General features: G+C 60.5%; 1 protein-coding gene across 10 annotated transcripts in view; it reads left to right on the top strand.

The window, feature by feature from the left end:
- Positions 1 to 19,901, top strand: part of Plec (plectin) — a 61,171-nt gene extending 41,270 nt beyond the window's left edge. For all 10 annotated transcript variants that reach the window (XM_005395825.1, XM_013520104.1, XM_005395830.2 and 7 more), the window contains 23 exons: positions 1 to 96; positions 347 to 474; positions 727 to 820; positions 1,459 to 1,613; positions 1,697 to 2,006; positions 2,089 to 2,166; positions 2,240 to 2,401; positions 2,629 to 2,733; positions 2,883 to 2,978; positions 3,220 to 3,345; positions 4,180 to 4,332; positions 4,423 to 4,577; positions 4,661 to 4,787; positions 4,885 to 5,068; positions 5,144 to 5,301; positions 5,396 to 5,574; positions 6,939 to 7,077; positions 7,168 to 7,524; positions 7,596 to 7,679; positions 7,865 to 7,969; positions 8,061 to 8,159; positions 9,112 to 12,492; positions 12,626 to 19,901. In XM_005395825.1, coding sequence (XP_005395882.1) covers positions 1 to 96; positions 347 to 474; positions 727 to 820; positions 1,459 to 1,613; positions 1,697 to 2,006; positions 2,089 to 2,166; positions 2,240 to 2,401; positions 2,629 to 2,733; positions 2,883 to 2,978; positions 3,220 to 3,345; positions 4,180 to 4,332; positions 4,423 to 4,577; positions 4,661 to 4,787; positions 4,885 to 5,068; positions 5,144 to 5,301; positions 5,396 to 5,574; positions 6,939 to 7,077; positions 7,168 to 7,524; positions 7,596 to 7,679; positions 7,865 to 7,969; positions 8,061 to 8,159; positions 9,112 to 12,492; positions 12,626 to 18,844 — 12,690 coding nt within the window. In that variant the 3' untranslated portion in view covers positions 18,845 to 19,901. The remainder of the gene's footprint in view (positions 97 to 346; positions 475 to 726; positions 821 to 1,458; positions 1,614 to 1,696; positions 2,007 to 2,088; positions 2,167 to 2,239; positions 2,402 to 2,628; positions 2,734 to 2,882; positions 2,979 to 3,219; positions 3,346 to 4,179; positions 4,333 to 4,422; positions 4,578 to 4,660; positions 4,788 to 4,884; positions 5,069 to 5,143; positions 5,302 to 5,395; positions 5,575 to 6,938; positions 7,078 to 7,167; positions 7,525 to 7,595; positions 7,680 to 7,864; positions 7,970 to 8,060; positions 8,160 to 9,111; positions 12,493 to 12,625) is intronic.
- Positions 19,902 to 20,692: the final 791 nt, after the last annotated feature.

The following is a 20,692-nucleotide window of genomic DNA, read 5'->3' as shown; positions in this document are numbered from 1 at the left end:
ATCCTGTGGTGCCAATTCCTCAAGTTTAAGGAGACAGAGCTTCCAGCCAAGGAGGCTGACAAGAACCGGTCCAAGGGGATCTACCAGTCCCTGGAGGTGAGTGGGGTATCCCTTAGGGATGTGAGTGGGATGTTCTTCAGGGTGGTGAGTGGAGTGCTCCTTAGGGAGATGGGTGAGGTGTCCCTTGGGAAGTAGATGAAGTGGTGAGTTGGGCATCCTGCACCCCCAGTGCCTGCCTTTTGAGCTTTTGGGACCAGGGCTGTTCCAGGTTAGGCGGGCCGGGGGCCTGAGGTCCCTGCATGCCCACTACCTACAGCTTGGGGCTGAGTTCTGTCCCTGCTCCCAGGGTGCAGTGCAAGCAGGTCAGCTCAAGGTGCCCCCCGGCTACCACCCGCTGGATGTGGAGAAGGAGTGGGGCAAGCTGCACGTGGCCATCCTGGAGCGGGAAAAGCAACTCCGGAGCGAGTTTGAGAGGTGGGTGGTGTGGGGAATTGGCAGTGGGTGGCGGGTGGGGCCCTGTGGTTGCAGGGGAGCCACCCACGGGTGAGTCACTGCCTGGGGAGGAAATTCCCCCCAAGGCTAGGGAACCTGAGCTTGCTCTAGGCGAGAAGGACATTGGGCCCCAGGCAAGCGGGGAGGTGGGAGCTGGGGAGCACTGCTCACCGGCACCGAGCGTGGCAGCACCACCGAAACCACCACGGGTCTCAGGGATGCTCTGGGTTGCAGACTGGAGTGTCTTCAGCGCATTGTGAGCAAGTTACAGATGGAGGCTGGGCTGTGCGAAGAGCAGCTGAATCAGGCCGACGCCCTGCTGCAGTCGGTGAGGGGGAGGGGTAAGGGGAGGAGAAAGGGGGATGAGCAGGGAGGAGCAAGGGGTGGGACTGGGCCTTAGGGAGGTGGGAGGAGCCCAAGTGTCTGCCCTATAGCTAGGCTGGTGGCCTCCCTGGCTCTGTGGGCAGGGTGGGGAATGGGGTGAGGCAACCAGGACCAGCTCCTCCCTCCTGATATTTTGCCAACTCTGGTCTGTTACTCAGGCCAGGGCTGGCTTCTGGGTACCAGGCAGGATACCCTATCCTCTTGTAGGTCGACCCCTCCTTCATAGCCGTTGGGGGCAACACCTACTGCTAGTAGGGTGCCTGAGCAGGGTTCTGTCAAGATGATACATTACAGGGATAGATGATGGGGGGTGAGTCTGGGATCCTGTAGAAAGATCATGTAAAAGGCCTCCATCTTTGGCCCTGTGGAATTGCTTTGACTGGATCCTGGCTCCCAGAGCTAGACTATGCAGGCTAGTCGAGGCTTGTCCACATGTCAGAAAGATGTGTGGGGTTGGCAGGAGGGGCAGGAAGGGATCGGATCCTGAGGCAGCGGGCCAGGTGAGGTGTGAGTCTCAGGCTGGGGCAGTATGATCAAGGAGGAGGGCCAGCCAGGCTCTGCATCACAGGCAACACCTTACAGGATGTCCGGCTACTGGCTTCAGGCAAGACACCGCAGCGGGCAGGGGAGGTGGAGCGGGACTTGGACAAGGCTGATGGCATGATCCGGCTGCTGTTCAACGATGTGCAAACCCTCAAAGATGGGCGGCACCCGCAGGGCGAGCAGATGTACCGCAGGTGGGGCCTGACGTGCCCTCTCCAAGTGGCCTGGGGTGGTCAACCTGGACCCAGCTGACCCTCCCGTTTCCTCTGCTTCCCAGAGTATACCGTCTGCACGAGCGCCTGGTGGCCATTCGCACAGAGTACAACCTCCGGCTGAAGGCGGGCGTGGCTGCTCCTGTGACCCAGGTGACCCTGCAGAGTGTACAGAGGCGGCCGGAACTGGAGGATTCCACCCTGCGCTACCTGCAGGACCTACTGGCCTGGGTGGAGGAGAACCAGCGCCGGGTGGACAGTGCTGAGTGGGGCGTGGACTTGCCCAGTGTGGAGGCGCAGCTGGGGAGCCACCGAGGCCTGCATCAGTCCATTGAGGAGTTCCGGGCCAAGATCGAGCGGGCGCGGAATGACGAGGTGGGCAGCGTCCCTGGGGTGGGCAGTGGGTCGTAGGCCAGGTACTAGGCCCTGCAGGCCTCACTCCTCTTGTGCTCTACAGGGCCAGCTCTCTCCTGCCACTCGGGGTGCCTACCGAGACTGCCTGGGTCGCTTGGACCTGCAGTATGCCAAGCTGCTGGTTAGTAGAGGGGGCTGTGTGGGGCTGGGGCAGGTGGGTGGCTGCAGCCTGCTGACACATTCCCTGCCTGCAGAATTCCTCCAAGGCCCGGCTCCGTGCCCTGGAGAGCCTTCACGGCTTTGTGGCAGCTGCCACCAAGGAGCTGATGTGGCTGAATGAGAAGGAAGAGGAGGAGGTGGGCTTCGACTGGAGTGACCGCAACACCAACATGGCTGCCAAGAAGGAGAGCTATTCGGTGAAGCACCTTGCTCCCCCAGAGCTGTCCCACAAGCACTGTCCCCACCTCTTTCCACTGTACCTGGCCCATGCCCTCATTCTACTGTTGAGAGCCACTTGGGAGGCCAGTGAAGTCCAGCTCCAAACTCCATGGAGACCAACACTGTACTTGAGTTGTATTTGCTGGGAGACTGCAGACCCCAGCCTAGCCTGACCCTGCCCTGAGACCCTCTGTCCCTGTATCAGGCCCTGATGCGTGAGCTGGAGCTGAAGGAGAAGAAAATCAAAGAGATACAGAACACTGGAGACCGGCTACTGCGGGAGGACCATCCTGCCCGGCCCACGGTGGAGGTGAGGGGAGGATTATAGCACTGGGGAGGGGCACCATGGGTAGGCCTGGGGCTGAATGCCCATCGGAGGCCCTGGTATACGGGAGGGGCTGTGGGGACCACCCTGGGCCCAAGAGTGTAAGAGGAGCCTGAAGATGCTCTGTCCTACAGTCCTTCCAGGCTGCCTTGCAGACTCAGTGGAGCTGGATGCTGCAGCTGTGTTGCTGCATCGAGGCGCACTTGAAGGAGAACACCGCCTACTTTCAGGTGAGAACTGGAGCCTCCTCCTCCCTGGCACTCAGCCATAGATCCTGGTAGGAGCCCCCCAACTGCACGGTGATGCTTGGCTCCTAACCCTCCTGTGGCTGCCCGGGCAATGCCAGATGCTTTTTGCACTCTGTCCCGCCGAGTTGGGGTCAGAATCCTCCCTGCTTGCCACCCCTTGGTCCAGGCCTCATCTCTTTGGCCTAAAAAGGACAGCTCACCATAATCCTCCCCACTATTCCAGTTCTTCTCAGATGTACGGGAGGCTGAGGAGCAGCTGCAGAAGCTGCAAGAGACACTGCGTAGGAAGTACAGCTGTGACCGCTCCATCACCGTCACCCGACTTGAGGACCTGTTACAAGATGCCCAGGTGAGGCAGATTTGGGCAGGAGCACAGGGACAGGCTGGGCTGGAGTGGGGGCAGTACTGGGGGATGGAGGGCCTGGGGCATGATGGGAACTGAGAGGCTGGTGGAAGTGGCTGGCTGAAGCTGTGTGAGCCTCACCCCTGAAGCCAACATGAATGGAGGCCTGAATCAGCTGACGTCCCACACATTTGATTGTAGGTGGGCACTGGCTTTCTGGCCCAGTGTTTGGTGCAAGCATAGTCTGTGGGGCTGTGGAGGGCTGGGCATAATGTCTGCAGGCCATGGAGCAGGGTAGACGTGTGCCAGGAGGGCCAGTGTACTGGCTGGGAATGATGAAGGGAGGAGCTGGCTTTGTGGTCCTCAAAGGCCAGTGACTCAGCCACAGTGTCTGCCTAGGAGAGGGCAAGAGGTATAGGACTCCCCAGCCCCCACTGGAGGACTCTACCCCACAGCCTTAGATAGTCCTTGGTGAGGCCTCGTTCTCACAGAGGGGCTGGACAGGAAGAGGAGCTGACCTTTTGCAGCCAGAAGGTGAGGAAGCAGGAGAATATTGCATGGTCCAGGATATAGCTAAGCTGTTCTCCCTTCCCTGGAGAATATAGTGGGTGGCCTAGGGTGGGGCACACAGTCTAGGTTGGGAAGTAAGAGGTACAGTAGGATCTCGCTGCGGGACAAGCCCTAAGGCCTGTCCCAGCTGTGACTTCTGCCTCTGATGCCCCTACCCCCAGCTGAGGAAGGATCCACAGACCTGGCCATCTCAGTTCTGGGCATGCTAGGGTGTCTGCTGCCTGTATCTGGATGCTGTCTGTGTCTGCCCTGAGCTTCCCCTTCCCACAGGATGAAAAAGAGCAGCTAAATGACTACAAGGGGCACCTCTCTGGTCTGGCCAAAAGGGCCAAGGCCATCGTGCAGCTGAAGCCCCGCAACCCAGCCTACCCCGTGCGAGGCCATGTGGCCCTGCTGGCCGTGTGTGACTACAAGCAGGTGGAGGTGAGAGCTGGGCTGTGTGGGCCTGAAAAAGGAGGTTGTCAGTTGGGGGTGTGGTCCGGGCCACATTGTCACTGACTTTGGCTGTCCTAGGTGACCATGCATAAAGGTGACCAGTGCCAGCTGGTGGGACCTGCACAGCCATCCCACTGGAAGGTGCTCAGCAGCTCTGGCAGCGAGGCTGCTGTGCCCTCCGTATGCTTCCTCGTGCCCCCGCCCAACCAGGATGCCCTGGAGGCCATCACCAGGTGGGTGGCCTGGGGTCCTCATGTAGAGGGGTAGACAGTGGGAGTGGCCCCAGATATCCCTAACAGTGGCTTTGACCTGCCAGGCTGGAGGCCCAGCACCAGGCCCTGGTTGCACTGTGGCACCAGCTGCACGTGGACATGAAGAGCCTTCTGGCATGGCAGAACCTCAGCCGGGATGTGCAGCTCATCCGCTCTTGGTCCCTTGTCACGGTATGTCTGCCCCTGACCTTGGGCTCTTGGAGGGAGGGGGAGGTGGCCTTGGGCTCCAGCCAGCTCACCCCGTGCTCAGCTGTGCGTGCTCCTCTAGTTCCGAACACTGAAGCCAGAGGAGCAGCGCCATGCTCTGCGCAGCCTGGAGCTCCACTATCAGGCCTTCCTGCGGGACAGCCAGGATGCCGGCGGCTTTGGGCCTGAGGACCGGCTGGCAGCAGAGCGCGAGTACAGCTCTTGCAGCCGCCACTACCAGCAGCTGCTACAGAACCTGGAGCAGGGTATGCGTTGGGCAGGGCCAGTGGGCAGTTAGGCTGAGAACCAGTGGCAGCTGAGTGATGCGGTTGTGCCCCTAGGTGAGCAGGAGGAGTCTCGCTGCCAGCGCTGCATCTCAGAGCTCAAGGACATCCGGCTGCAGCTAGAGGCCTGCGAGACGCGCACCGTGCACCGGCTGCGGCTTCCCCTAGACAAGGAACCTGCGAAGGAGTGTGCCCAGCGTATTGCTGAGCAGCAGGCAGGCGCTGTCCCTGTCCCCATACCCCCCAACCCAGCCTTCAGGGGTGCGTTGGCTCTGATGGTCACTGTCTCCCTACTTGTTTTTTTCCTAGAAAGCGCAGGCTGAGGTAGAGGGACTGGGCAAGGGGGTTGCCCGGCTTTCTGCCGAGGCTGAGAAGGTCCTGGCCCTGCCCGAGCCATCATCAGCTGCCCCCGTTCTACGCTCGGAGCTGGAGCTGACCCTTGGCAAGCTGGAGCAGGTCCGCAGCCTCTCTGCCATCTACTTGGAGAAGTGAGTGCCCTTTGCAGGTGGAGGGCAGGCTCGGAGCAGGCTGTGGTGAGGGCTGTGACATCAGGAATATGCTGAGCAGAGGAACAATGGGACATAGGACAAGTTGGGGGCTGTTGAGTGCTCTGACTGGGAGACTAGGCTTGCACCAGAGTGGTGGCTGTGGAGGTGAAAAGCAGATTTCTGGTCCTGGTGGGTTTTAAAGATGGAGTCCATGGGGCTTACAATGATGGGATGAGGGTGTGAGGGGGAGAGGAGCTGGTCCAGACTGGACAGAAGGGAATGCAAACACAGGACAGAATGAAAGTGCAGCCTAGATCGGGGCAGAAGACTGCAAGGGCACGGGAACTCCAGCCAGTAGGTTCAGAGGAGGAAAAGGGCTGCCAAGTAAAAGGCACTGGGGACTTTGAGAAGGGTCTTGTTGATGGAGGATGGGGATGAAGACCTGGGAAGAACAGGCAGAGGTAGAGGTAGTGGGTGAGACAGTACAGGGCTGGGTTGGTAAGAGGCTCTTCACTACCTCCTAGCTCTCTTCCCACCAGACTCTTCCCTTCACCCTAGAGCTCTTGGTGGCATGCAGGGTCCCTAACAAAGACTGGCCCTTTCTGCCTCCCTTCCTGCCCCACTTCTATGCTCAGCTGAAGGCCTCTTCTGTCCTTTGTGTGCATTTTGAATATCTTAATGCAGAAGGGTAAAAGCTAGTATAGTCATGGATTAATTTTCAGAAGCGTAGTGAGAATTCTGTCTCCATCCCTGCCTTGTCTGTCCTATCTGTAGCCTTTATTTCTTCCTTTACTGCAAACAGGACCTTGGTCCTTTGTTTACCCTTTATTCACAAATACCAGCACACTGAGAAAAACATCAGTCAGCGCCATGGTGCTGTTGCCCTCCCCCGGGACCCCTCAGCCTATCTTGATTTTTTTTGTCTTTTTGAGACAGGGTCTTGCTGTGCAGTTCAGGCTGGCCTTGAGCTCACTTTGTAGCCCAGGCTGGTCTCGAACTCACAACGATCCTCCTGCCTCAGCCTCCTGAGTGCTGGGATTACAGGCTTGTACAACCATGCCTGCCCTCAGCCTATCTTGAGCTAGGAGGCTGAGAACTACACTTCTGGGTGGCACCATCTGCCCCAGGACCTTAGACTCTTCTATTCTTGGCTGGAGCATCCTCCCTCCTGGTCTTCATGCTGCAGACTAAGTGTCCCTGCACTGAGAGGCCCCCACCTACCCGAGTCCTGTTCTTCTGTGTCAAGCCTGTGGCCACAGAAGTCTGGGCTTGGCAGGAGGCACCCTGGGGCCTCTGGTGCCACTCCCCAAGGCTTGCTGCTAGAGCCCACCTATACCCTGGCTCTGAGCCCTGCTTTTCCTCAGGCTTAAGACCATCAGCCTGGTGATCCGCAGCACTCAGGGAGCTGAGGAGATGCTCAGGGCCCACGAGGAGCAGCTCAAGGAAATGCAGACTGTGCCTGCCACCCTCCCAGAGCTCGAGGCCACAAAGGCTTCCCTAAAGGTACTTACTTGATGGGGTTTGTGCCTCACCAGGGGCGGGGTTCAGCAGGAGCCCTGGCTAAACAGCACCGGCCCCTCCTCTGCTCAACAGAAACTTCGGGCCCAGGCAGAGGCACAGCAGCCCGTGTTTGATGCCCTGAAGGACGAGCTTCGGGGGGCACAGGAAGTAGGCGAGCGGCTGCAGCAGCGGCATGGGGAACGGGACGTGGAGGTGGAGCGCTGGCGTGAGCGGGTCACCCAGCTGCTGGAGCGTTGGCAAGCTGTGCTGACCCAGACTGATGTGCGCCAGCGGGAGCTGGAGCAGCTGGGCCGCCAACTGCGCTACTACCGAGAGAGTGCCGACCCGCTGAGCGCCTGGCTACAGGATGCCAGGCGGCGTCAGGAGCAGATCCAGGCTGTGCCCATGGCCAATAGCCGGGCTGTGCGGGAACAGCTGCAGCAGGAAAAGGTGGGTCCAGGTGGGAGTAGGCGGTGGTGGGGGTGCCATGTGGCTGTCGGTACTGACCGCCCTCCCCACAGGCTCTGCTGGAAGAAATTGAGCGCCACGGTGAGAAGGTCGAGGAGTGCCAGAGGTTTGCCAAGCAGTACATCAACGCCATTAAGGTGAGGCCTCCTTGCTATCTGCGTCAAGACCCATCTCCAGATACACTTAACAAGCTGATGGGGCCAGGACTCTGGGGTTGACCCTGGGACTGGGCCGTGTCTGCGACAGCCTGTGAGGTGGGCATGAAGGGCAGGCATGGGCATCCGGATGGCAGAGCCAACAGCAGACCAGTGTGTCCCCACAGGATTATGAGCTCCATCTGGTCACGTACAAGGCACAGCTTGAGCCAGTGGCCTCCCCAGCCAAGAAGCCCAAGGTCCAGTCTGGGTCGGAGAGCGTAATCCAGGAGGTAGGATGAAGCGGAGCCTAACGCGGTTGGGGGCTGGTGGGCCTCGCGGGGTTTCAGCTCTTAACTGGCTGACTTCCCCGCTTTTCCCCAGTATGTGGACCTTCGTACGCGCTACAGTGAGCTGACCACGCTCACAAGCCAGTACATCAAATTCATCACTGAGACGTTGCGGCGCATGGAGGAGGAGGAGGTATGGTTGGGGCCACACAGGGTGGGTTGAGGGACGCCCTCCTGCTGCCTGCCCTGCCCCAAACTCAGCCCATGGGAAGCTATCAGAGACCACTTAGACAGCTCCGCCCATTCTTGCCTGGTGCCACCCAGAATCCCCTTCCCCAGCACCGCTTCCCAGGCTGCCCTCACCTTGGCCTGTGGCCTCACCTTGGCTGGGTGCTGTGCTCCTCCCCCGTGGTGGCTGGTACCTCCTCTCCTCTTTCTTGGCAAGTGTCCTCAGCTGCATCCCACTGGCTCTCATGCACGTTCTTGGCAATTCTGTGGTTCCACTTGACCCATTGCTCTGGGAAGAGTCCCGGGTGTTAGGTCATGGGGGTTGGGGAGGGGTGGCATCCCAAGGTGCCTTGGGTGGGCTGGGTGCCTACTTGTGCCCTTCCTTCCCACGTCCTGAGTGGCCCCGCCATTGAGCCTACCTCCTCTGGTCAGATCTGCTGGCTCAGGTCTGCCCTGCACTCCCACTCTGGCCCTCTCACCGTGCCCCACCCATTTAGCTTCAGGAGTGGGCCCCTAGACGGAACCCATAGTGGAAGCCAGACCTGCTGGTGTCAGGCAGAGCTGGGCAGGACTGTGGTGGGCATGGCTTGCAGACCCTGCGAGCCTCCTGCTTTGCTCTTTCTCTCTCTCCCTACCCCCCCGTCTGTCTCCGTCGCCTGTCTGCGGGAAGAGGGGAGGATGCCTGGGCCTCCTTCCCCAGGCTGGTGAGCACAGTGGGTCTGGCTGCGCTCGCTGCCTGAGTGCCCTGGGCGGGTGCACGCTATCTCCTTGGCTGGGCTGGGTTCTTTGTCCTCCCTCATCCCCCTGCATCGCACTGTCCGAGTGAACTGTGGTGGTACCGTGTCACGTGAGCAAATGGCACCTGCCTCATGCTCACGCTCTCTCTGGTTCTCTTCCTCTCTCTGCTATGGCCACAGAGGCTGGCCGAGCAGCAGCGGGCAGAGGAGCGGGAGCGACTGGCAGAGGTGGAGGCTGCGCTGGAGAAGCAGCGGCAGCTGGCCGAGGCACATGCCCAGGCCAAGGTGCAGGCGGAGCTGGAGGCACAGGAACTGCAACGGCGAATGCAGGAGGAGGTGGCACGGCGGGAAGAAGCAGCAGTGGACGCGCAGCAGCAGAAACGCAGTATCCAGGAAGAGCTGCAGCATCTGCGGCAGAGCTCGGAGGCAGAAATCCAGGCCAAGACCCAGCAGGTGGAGGCGGCTGAACGAAACAGGCTGCGCATCGAGGAGGAGATCCGCGTAGTGCGCCTTCAGCTGGAGACGACTGAGCGCCAGCGTGGTGGGGCAGAGGGTGAGCTGCAGGCTCTGCGTGCACGAGCAGAGGAAGCGGAAGCACAGAAGCGGCAGGCACAGGAGGAGGCTGAGCGCTTGCGGAGGCAGGTGCAGGAGGAGAGCCAGCGTAAGCGTCAAGCAGAAGCAGAGCTGGCCCTGCGTGTGAAGGCTGAGGCTGAGGCAGCTCGAGAGAAACAGAGGGCTCTGAAGTCACTGGAGGAGCTGCGACTGCAGGCCGAGGAGGCAGAGAGGCGGCTACGGCAGGCAGAGGCAGAGCGGGCACGCCAAGTGCAGGTAGCCCTTGAGACAGCTCAACGTAGCGCAGAGGCAGAATTGCAGAGCAAGCGTGCCTCCTTCGCAGAGAAGACTGCACAGCTGGAGCGCACCCTACAGGAAGAGCATGTGACAGTGGCCCAGCTGCGGGAGGAGGCGGAGCGGCGGGCACAGCAGCAGGCAGAAGCTGAACATGCTCGTGAGGAGGCTGAGCGGGAGCTGGAGCGCTGGCAGCTAAAGGCCAATGAGGCACTGAGGCTGCGGCTGCAGGCAGAGGAGGTGGCACAGCAGAAGAGCTTGGCGCAGGCTGAGGCCGAGAAGCAGAAAGAGGAGGCAGAGCGTGAGGCCCGGCGGCGTGGTAAGGCGGAAGAGCAGGCTGTGCGGCAGCGGGAGCTGGCCGAGCAGGAGCTAGAGAAACAGCGACAGCTGGCAGAGGGCACTGCACAGCAGCGCCTGGCAGCCGAGCAGGAGCTAATTCGCCTACGAGCTGAGACCGAGCAGGGGGAACAGCAGCGGCAGCTGCTGGAAGAGGAGCTGGCCCGGCTGCAGCGTGAGGCAGCCGAAGCCACACAGAAGCGCCGGGAGCTGGAGGCAGAACTGGCTAAGGTGAGGGCGGAGATGGAGGTGCTGCTAGCTAGCAAGGCTCGAGCTGAGGAAGAGTCCCGCTCCACCAGCGAGAAGTCCAAGCAGAGGCTAGAAGCCGAAGCCAGCCGGTTCCGTGAGCTGGCTGAGGAGGCTGCCCGCCTACGAGCCCTGGCTGAGGAGGCCAAGCGGCAGCGGCAGCTGGCTGAGGAGGACGCGCAACGCCAGCGGGCCGAGGCGGAGCGGGTGCTTGCTGAGAAACTGGCTGCCATCAGCGAGGCCACGCGACTTAAGACGGAGGCAGAGATTGTGCTCAAGGAGAAGGAGGCAGAGAATGAACGTCTGCGGCGGCTGGCAGAGGATGAGGCCTTCCAGAGGCGGAAGCTGGAGGAGCAGGCAGCACAGCACAAGGCTGACATTGAGGAACGCCTTGCCCAGCTGCGCAAGGCTTCGGAGAGTGAGCTTGAGCGGCAGAAGGGGCTGGTGGAGGACACACTGAGGCAGCGGCGGCTGGTGGAGGAAGAGATCCTTGCACTGAAGGTGAGCTTTGAGAAAGCTACGGCCGGCAAGGCGGAGCTGGAGCTGGAGCTGGGGCGCATCCGCAGCAATGCAGAGGACACATTGCGCAGCAAGGAGCAGGCGGAACTGGAGGCTGCTCGGCAGCGGCAGTTGGCGGCAGAGGAGGAGCAGCGGCGCCGAGAGGCTGAAGAGCGTGTGCAGAAGAGCCTGGCAGCTGAGGAGGAGGCCGCAAGGCAGCGCAAGGCTGCGCTGGAGGAAGTCGAGCGGCTCAAGGCCAAAGTGGAAGAGGCCCGGCGCCTGCGGGAGCGAGCGGAACAGGAGTCAGCTCGGCAGCTACAGTTGGCCCAAGACGCTGCCCAGAAGCGACTACAGGCAGAGGAGAAGGCACATGCCTTTGTGGTGCAGCAGCGAGAGCAGGAGCTGCAGCAGACGCTGCAGCAGGAGCAGAGCATGCTAGAGCGGCTGCGTGGCGAGGCAGAGGCAGCTCGGCGAGCAGCTGAGGAGGCCGAGGAGGCCCGACAGCATGCTGAGCGGGAGGCAGCGCAATCTCTGCGGCAGGTGGAAGAGGCAGAGCGGCTGAAGCAGTTGGCAGAGGAGCAGGCCCAGGCCCAGGCCCAGGCCCAGGCTGCTGCGGAGAAGCTGCGCAAAGAAGCCGAGCAGGAGGCAGCACGGAGGGCACAGGCAGAGCAGGCAGCCCTGAAGCAGAAGCAGGCAGCTGATGCGGAGATAGAGAAGCACAAGAAGTTCTCAGAGCAGACGCTACGGCAGAAGGCCCAGGTGGAGCAGGAGCTGACGACACTGCGGCTGCAGCTGGAGGAGACTGACCACCAGAAGAGCATCTTGGATGAGGAGCTGCAGCGGCTGAAGGCAGAGGTGACAGAGGCTGCCCGCCAGCGCAGCCAGGTGGAGGAGGAGCTCTTTTCTGTGCGCGTGCAGATGGAGGAACTGAGCAAGCTCAAGGCACGCATCGAGGCTGAGAACCGTGCGCTTATCTTGCGTGACAAGGACAATACACAGCGCTTCCTAGAGGAGGAAGCTGAGAAGATGAAGCAGGTGGCTGAAGAGGCCGCACGGCTGAGTGTGGCTGCCCAGGAGGCTGCGCGGCTGCGGCAGCTGGCAGAGGAGGACCTGGCACAGCAGCGGGCCCTAGCGGAGAAGATGCTCAAGGAAAAGATGCAGGCAGTACAGGAGGCCACACGGCTCAAGGCTGAGGCAGAGCTTCTACAGCAGCAGAAGGAGCTGGCACAGGAGCAGGCCCGGCAGCTGCAAGAGGACAAGGAGCAGATGGCACAGCAGCTGGAACAGGAGACCCAGGGCTTTCAGCGGACACTGGAGGCAGAGAGACAGCGGCAGCTGGAAATGAGCGCAGAAGCTGAGCGCCTCAAGCTGCGCGTGGCTGAGATGAGCCGGGCCCAGGCCCGTGCAGAGGAAGATGCCCAGCGCTTCCGGAAGCAGGCTGAGGAGATTGGCGAGAAGTTACACCGAACTGAGCTTGCCACACAGGAGAAGGTGACACTGGTACACACTCTGGAGATCCAGAGGCAGCAGAGTGACCAAGATGCTGAACGCCTACGGGAGGCTATTGCTGAGCTGGAGCGTGAAAAGGAGAAGCTCAAGCAGGAGGCCAAGTTGCTGCAGCTCAAGTCTGAGGAGGTACCGCCCTCCCTCCACACAGGCGGGCGGGCCCGGTGGGGAAGTCTGCCCTGGGGTGAGTTGGTGGGTTGGTGGGTTCTCCTAGGGCCCCAGCATTCCTGACCACTGCCCACTCCCTCCCCATTTCTCATAGATGCAGACAGTGCAACAGGAGCAGATGCTGCAGGAGACACAGGCCCTGCAACAGAGCTTCCTCTCCGAGAAAGACAGTCTGCTACAGCGAGAGCGCTTCATTGAGCAAGAGAAAGCCAAGTTGGAGCAACTTTTCCAGGATGAGGTGGCCAAGGCACAGCAGCTTCGTGAGGAACAGCGGCGGCAACAGGAGCAGATGGAGCAGGAGAAGAAGCAGTTGGTGGCTAGTATGGAGGAGGCCCGGCGGCGGCAGCATGAGGCAGAGGAGGGTGTGCGACGCAAACAGGAGGAGCTGCAGTGCCTGGAACAGCAGAGACAGCAGCAAGAGAAGCTGCTGGCTGAGGAGAACCAGAGGCTGCGTGAGCGGCTGCAGCGCCTGGAGGAGGAGCACCGGGCTGCCCTGGCACACTCGGAAGAGATTGCCGCCTTGCAGGCCACTGCTGTAAAGGCCTTGCCTAATGGCCGGGATACCCCTGATGGCCCAGCTGCGGAGGTGGAGCCTGAGCATACCTTCCAGGGCTTGCGCCAGAGGGTGCCAGCTCAACGACTGCAGGAGGCCGGCATCCTGAGTACAGAGGAACTACAACGGCTAGCACAGGGCCATACCACGGTGGCTGAGTTGGCAAGACGGGAAGATGTGCAGCGGTACCTGCAGGGCCGCAGCAGCATTGCAGGACTCCTGCTGAAGCCTACCAATGAGAAGTTGAGTGTCTACACGGCCCTGCAGAGGCAGCTGCTGAGCCCTGGCACAGCCCTCATCTTGCTTGAGGCCCAAGCTGCTTCCGGTTTCCTACTGGACCCTGTGAGGAATCGACGGCTGACTGTCAATGAGGCCGTGAAGGAGGGTGTTGTGGGCCCTGAGCTACACCATAAGCTGCTATCAGCTGAGCGTGCTGTCACTGGCTACAAGGATCCCTACACTGGGGAGCAGATCTCGCTTTTCCAGGCCATGCAGAAGGACCTCATTGTGCGTGACCACGGCATCCGCCTGTTGGAGGCTCAGATCGCCACGGGCGGCATCATCGACCCTGTACACAGCCACCGCCTGCCTGTGGATGTGGCCTACCAGCGTGGTTACTTCGATGAGGCAATGAGCCGTATCCTGTCCGACCCCAGCGATGACACCAAGGGCTTCTTCGACCCCAACACACATGAGAACCTCACCTACCTACAACTGTTGGAGCGCTGTGTGGAAGACCCTGAGACAGGTCTGTGCCTTCTGCCGCTCACAGATAAGGCTGCCAAGGGCGGTGAGCTGGTCTACACCGACTCAGAGGCCCGAGATGTCTTTGAGAAAGCCACCGTGTCTGCACCGTTTGGCAAGTTTCAGGGCAAGACAGTGACCATCTGGGAGATCATCAACTCAGAGTACTTCTCGGCAGAGCAGCGGCGGGACCTGCTGCGGCAGTTCCGCACAGGTCGTATTACGGTCGAGAAGATCATCAAAATAGTCATCACCGTGGTGGAGGAGCACGAGAGGAAGGGCCAGCTCTGCTTTGAGGGCCTTCGAGCTTTGGTGCCTGCCGCTGAGCTGCTGGAGAGCAGGGTCATTGATCGTGACCTCTACCAACAGCTGCAGCAGGGCAAGCGCTCTGTGCGAGAAGTGGCCGAAGTGGAGGCTGTGCGGCGGGCCCTGCGGGGTGCCAGTGTCATTGCAGGCGTGTGGCTGGAGGAAGCGGGGCAAAAGCTGAGCATCTATGAGGCCCTGAAAAAAGGCCTGCTGCAGCCAGATGTGGCGGTGGCCCTGCTGGAGGCCCAGGCTGGCACCGGACACATGATTGACCCTGCCACTAGTGCCCGGCTGACCGTGGATGAGGCAGTGCGTGCTGGCCTGGTGGGCCCTGAGCTGCACGAAAAGCTACTGTCAGCTGAGAAGGCTGTAACAGGCTATAGGGACCCCTATTCGGGCCAGAGTGTCTCTCTGTTTCAGGCCCTAAAGAAAGGCCTCATCCCCAAGGAACAGGGCCTGCGTCTGCTGGATGCCCAGCTGTCCACGGGTGGTATTGTGGACCCAAGCAAGAGCCACCGCGTGCCTCTGGATGTTGCCTGTGCCCGGGGCTACCTGGACGAGGAGACCAACAGGGCCTTGTCAACACCCAGGGATGACGCCAAGGTCTACCTTGACCCTAGCTCGTGTGAACCAGTGACTTATAGCCAGCTCCAGCAGCGGTGCCGGCCCGACCAGCTGACAGGGCTGAGCCTGCTGCTGCTCTCAGAGAAGGCCATCCGGGCCCGGCAGGAGGAGGTCTACTCTGAACTGCAATCTAGGGAGACCTTTGAGAAGGCCACTGTTGAGGTCCCTGTGGGCAACTTCAAGGGCAGGACGATGACAGTGTGGGAGCTCATCAGTTCTGAGTACTTCACGGAGGAGCAGCGGCAGGAGCTGCTGCGACAGTTTCGCACAGGCAAGGTCACCGTGGAGAAGGTCATCAAGATCCTCATCACCATTGTGGAAGAGGTGGAGACCAAGCGGCAGGAACGGCTGTCCTTCAGTGGACTCCGTGCCCCTGTGCCAGCCAGTGAGCTTCTGGCCGCCAAGGTTCTCAGCAAAGCCCAGTTTGAGCAGCTCAAAGATGGCCGGACATCAGTCAAGGACCTCTCGGAGGTGAGCTCTGTGCAGACACTGCTGCAGGGCAGTGGCTGCCTGGCCGGCATCTACCTGGAAGACTCCAAGGAGAAGGTGACCATTTATGAGGCCATGCGCCGGGGTCTGCTCAGACCCAGCACAGCCACGCTTTTGCTAGAGGCCCAGGCGGCCACTGGCTTTCTGGTAGACCCTGTGCGTAACCAGCGCCTATATGTCCATGAGGCCGTGAAGGCAGGTGTTGTGGGCCCTGAGCTACATGAGAAGCTGCTGTCGGCTGAGAAGGCTGTCACTGGCTACAAGGACCCCTACTCGGGTACCACCATCTCACTCTTCCAGGCCATGAAGAAAGGTCTGGTGCTTAGGGAGCATGGCATCCGCCTGCTGGAGGCCCAGATTGCTACTGGTGGCATCATTGACCCCGTGCACAGCCACCGCCTCCCTGTGGATGTGGCCTACCAGCGTGGCTACTTTGATGAGGAGATGAACCGCATCCTGGCAGACCCCAGCGATGACACCAAAGGCTTCTTTGACCCCAACACTCATGAGAACCTCACCTACCGGCAGCTGCTGGAACGCTGTGTGGAGGACCCTGAGACAGGCCTGCGCCTGCTTCCCCTGAAAGGGGCTGAAAAGGCTGAGGTGGTGGAGACCACACAGGTGTACACTGAAGAGGAGACCCGGAGGGCATTCGAGGAGACACAGATCGACATCCCTGGTGGTGGCAGTCAGGGCGGCTCTACCATGACCCTGTGGGAGGTGATGCAGTCAGACCTGATCCCTGAGGAGCAGCGGGCCCGGCTGATGGCTGACTTTCAGGCTGGCCGAGTGACCAAGGAGCGCATGATCATCATCATCATTGAGATTATTGAGAAGACTGAGATTATCCGGCAGCAGAACCTGGCATCCTATGACTATGTGCGCCGCCGCCTCACGGCTGAAGACCTGTATGAGGCCCGGATCATCTCCCTTGAGAGCTACAACCTGCTGCGGGAGGGAACCAAGAGCCTCCGTGAGGTCCTGGAGGCAGAGTCTGCCTGGCGCTACCTCTATGGCACAGGCTCAGTAGCTGGTGTCTATATGCCCGGCTCCAGGCAGACACTGACTGTCTACCAGGCCCTTAAGAAAGGACTGCTGGGTGCTGAGGTGGCCCGCTTGCTGCTGGAGGCACAGGCAGCCACAGGCTTCCTACTGGACCCGGTGAAGGGCGAGCGGCTCACTGTGGATGAGGCTGTGCGGAAGGGCCTTGTGGGCCCCGAGCTGCACGACCGGCTGCTTTCAGCAGAGCGAGCTGTTACTGGCTACCGTGACCCTTACACCGAGCAGACCATCTCACTCTTCCAGGCTATGAAGAAGGAGCTGATCCCTGCAGAGGAGGCCCTGCGGCTGCTGGATGCCCAGCTGGCCACAGGAGGCATCGTAGACCCCCGCCTGGGCTTCCACCTCCCACTGGAGGTGGCCTACCAACGTGGTTACCTCAACAAGGACACATTTGACCAGCTCTCAGAGCCCAGTGAGGTGCGCAGCTATATGGACCCCTCAACGGACGAACGCCTCAGCTACACACAGCTCCTCCGGCGGTGCCGCCGTGATGACAGCAGTGGCCAAATGCTCTTGCCGCTCTCGGATGCCCGCAAACTGACCTTCCGCGGCCTGCGCAAGCAAATCACCGTGGAGGAGCTGGTGCGCTCACAAGTCATGGATGAGGCCACGGCACTACAGCTGCAGGAGGGCCTGACCTCTATCGAGGAGGTCACCAAGAACTTGCAGAAGTTCCTTGAGGGTACTAGCTGCATTGCTGGGGTCTTTGTTGATGCCACCAAGGAGCGGCTGTCAGTGTACCAGGCCATGAAGAAGGGCATAATTCGCCCTGGCACTGCCTTCGAGCTCTTGGAGGCCCAGGCAGCTACGGGCTATGTCATTGACCCTATCAAGGGGCTTAAGCTGACTGTTGAGGAGGCTGTGCGCATGGGCATTGTGGGCCCCGAGTTCAAGGACAAGTTGCTGTCAGCTGAGCGTGCTGTCACTGGCTATAAGGACCCCTACAGTGGGAAGCTCATCTCCCTCTTCCAGGCCATGAAGAAGGGTCTGATCCTGAAGGACCATGGGATCCGCCTGCTGGAGGCCCAGATCGCTACTGGCGGCATCATTGACCCCGAGGAGAGCCACCGGCTGCCTGTGGAGGTGGCCTACAAGCGTGGCCTCTTTGATGAGGAAATGAATGAGATCCTAACTGACCCTTCAGATGACACCAAGGGATTCTTTGACCCCAACACAGAGGAAAACCTCACCTACCTGCAGCTGATGGAGCGCTGCGTCACTGACCCTCAGACTGGCCTGTGCCTCCTGCCACTGAAAGAGAAGAAGCGGGAGCGGAAGACATCCTCCAAGTCCTCGGTGCGGAAGCGTCGTGTGGTGATTGTGGACCCCGAGACAGGCAAGGAGATGTCAGTGTATGAGGCCTACCGCAAGGGTCTCATTGACCACCAGACATACCTGGAGCTGTCTGAGCAGGAGTGTGAGTGGGAAGAGATCACCATCTCCTCCTCAGATGGTGTGGTCAAGTCCATGATCATTGACCGCCGTTCTGGCCGCCAGTATGACATTGATGATGCCATTGCCAAGAACTTCATTGACCGCTCTGCACTGGATCAGTACCGCGCTGGCACGCTTTCCATCACTGAGTTCGCCGACATGCTTTCGGGCAACGCCAGTGGCTTTCGCTCCCGCTCTTCCTCGGTGGGCTCCTCATCCTCCTACCCCATCAGCCCTGCAGTCTCTAGGACCCAACTGACCTCCTGGTCTGACCCCACCGAGGAGACGGGCCCAGTGGCTGGCATCTTAGATACAGAGACTCTGGAGAAGGTGTCCATCACAGAGGCCATGCACCGCAACCTGGTAGACAACATCACTGGGCAGCGGCTGCTGGAGGCGCAGGCCTGCACCGGGGGCATCATTGATCCCAGCACGGGTGAGCGCTTCCCTGTCACTGACGCTGTCAACAAGGGCCTGGTGGACAAGATTATGGTGGATCGCATCAACCTGGCCCAAAAAGCCTTCTCCGGCTTTGAGGACCCGCGCACCAAGACCAAGATGTCGGCTGCCCAGGCGCTGAAGAAGGGCTGGTTGTACTACGAGGCAGGCCAGCGCTTTCTGGAGGTGCAGTACCTGACAGGTGGCCTGATTGAGCCTGACATGCCAGGCCGTGTGTCCCTGGATGAGGCCCTGCAGCGCGGCACCGTGGATGCCCGCACGGCTCAGAAGCTCCGTGACGTCAGCGCCTACTCGAAGTACCTCACCTGCCCCAAGACCAAGCTCAAGATCTCCTACAAGGATGCACTGGACCGCAGCATGGTGGAGGAGGGCACAGGGCTGCGGCTGCTGGAGGCTGCTGCCCAGTCCAGCAAGGGCTACTACAGCCCGTACAGCGTCAGTGGCTCTGGCTCCACTGCTGGCTCGCGCACTGGCTCGCGCACTGGCTCCCGGGCCGGCTCCCGCCGTGGCAGCTTTGACGCCACTGGCTCTGGCTTCTCCATGACCTTCTCTTCTTCCTCTTACTCTTCCTCAGGCTATGGCCGCCGCTATGCCTCAGGACCCTCGACTTCTATGGGAGGACCTGAGTCTGCGGTGGCCTGACTCCCTGCCTGCACCCCACCCTCTCCCTCTGCATGTGGCCAGGCTCCCTGCAAAGATGCTGGGGTCTCTCTTTAACATTTAAAGGTGTCTTCCTCCCAAGTGGTGCCTCAAGTTTAACCAAAAAAACCAGACTAACACATTAATGTCTAATTGCTGTCCAGACAGCCTGTATCTTGGGGGGGCAGGGCTGGCACAGCCCTATTGACCACCGCACCCCACTCGGGTCTCCCCACTCCCTTCAACCTGCCACTCGCCACAGCCAGGTGCCTTGGAGGGTCCAGAGCCGGTCCCCAGCCCACTCTTCCTGTCTACCCAAGGAGGGTTTCGTGTGGGCAAGGCCCCAGCCCCAAAAGCCAACCCCACTGGATGCCTACTGCCAGCCCTACGTGCCGAGGGCAGTGGGGTCAGGCCCGGCAGCAGAGGGCCCTCCGTCCTCTCAGGGTGCCCGCTTGGGGCCAGCGTTTTCCCCAGCGTGTTTCTTGGACGGGCCTGCTCCCTCGGTGGGTCCTGCTAGTGAGGGAAGGGCTGGGCCAGCCATCTTTTCCAGCCTGCCCAGAGAAGCCCTTCCCCATGGGAAGATGAGGGTCCAGTCTGCAAGGCTCCCAGCCCCGACACTCACTCTCCCAGGACCCCGGCCTCCAGCTTCAGCCTTCCAGCCTCAGTTCCCTTGTAAGTGCCTTCTGTGTCCTCCCTCGTACCCGAGCCCTGAGGATCCAGACCTGGGGTGGGAGACGGATGTTCCAGATGGGCGGTGCTGGGGATTCTGCATACCTGGCCTCCTCCTAGGCCCCCTGCCCACCTTGCTCCCAGGGAGCCCCAGTCCCTCTTGGCCCAGGATTCTGGCTGGGCCGTGCCGGGATCCCCACCAGTGCCCCTCATCCAGCCAGCCCTTGGCCTTGGCGGCTCCCAGCCCCGCCTCCACCCTCTGACTGAGCTTTGCATGCCCCACTAACCCAGGCTGGTGGCAGGTGGAGGTGCCAGGCAGAACACTAACCTGACCATGGGTGGGGCCCTGCGGCACCCACCCCTCAATAAAAGCAATTCCAACCTTCCTGTGGATCTTGCCTTGTTTTTTGGTTCAGGGTCGAGGTGGGGAGGTATTGTAGCCTGGGCTCCGGGCTCCAAGCTTAGCTACTGTTGTCCTGGCTCGGATGGGGCCCATGGAGACACTGGCCTGAGGCTGGACATTACGGGCAAGAAAAGCCAGGTGGTGGCTGCAGGTGGGCCTGGCACACTGAAGACCCAGCTGAGGCCTGCTGCCAGTCCAGCCAGTGCCTATCACCTAGCCCACCTGTTAGGCTTGGTCTGCGGTTCTTACTTGAGGCTCCTCTTTGGTGGGCTCTTAACCTGTATTGTTAATTGGCTGTGCCCGCTCACCTTGAGGAGGGAGCAGTGTGACCCCTGCATGAGCTTGTTCCCGAGACCCAGGCAGCCCTCCAGGGTTGAGACTCAGGACTGCTGAGAGCACTGACAGTCTCCCAAGGTGGCACCTTGGCCTTAGCCTGCTGGATTCTAGCTGTGGCTCTCACTTCCACCGGGCTTTAATAACCTCAGGTGGATCCCTGGGAAGCACAGTCCTTAGAGGAGGATTGGTGTCACAATGCCCATTGGCTGGCTGGCAGTCCGCCTCTCGGCCTTGGGCCATGTGTTCTGGAGAAGCCTGTACAGAGAAATTACATCAACATGGTCCCAGGTCACTTCTGGCTGGGTACCTCTTTTCTATAGTTCATGTCCCCAAGCAAAGCCTCACAGGGTTCTCAGATAAAACCCAAGCTTTCAAACATGATCTGAAAATGTAAACTGAGACACATGAAACAATGTCAGCAGCATAAACAAAAGCAGAAGTAG

Source organism: Chinchilla lanigera, unplaced genomic scaffold, assembly GCF_000276665.1.
Source record: "Chinchilla lanigera isolate Chin_1 unplaced genomic scaffold, ChiLan1.0 scaffold00053, whole genome shotgun sequence".
Lineage (NCBI taxonomy): Eukaryota > Metazoa > Chordata > Mammalia > Rodentia > Chinchillidae > Chinchilla > Chinchilla lanigera.
This window is presented reverse-complemented; position numbering and strand designations above follow the sequence as displayed.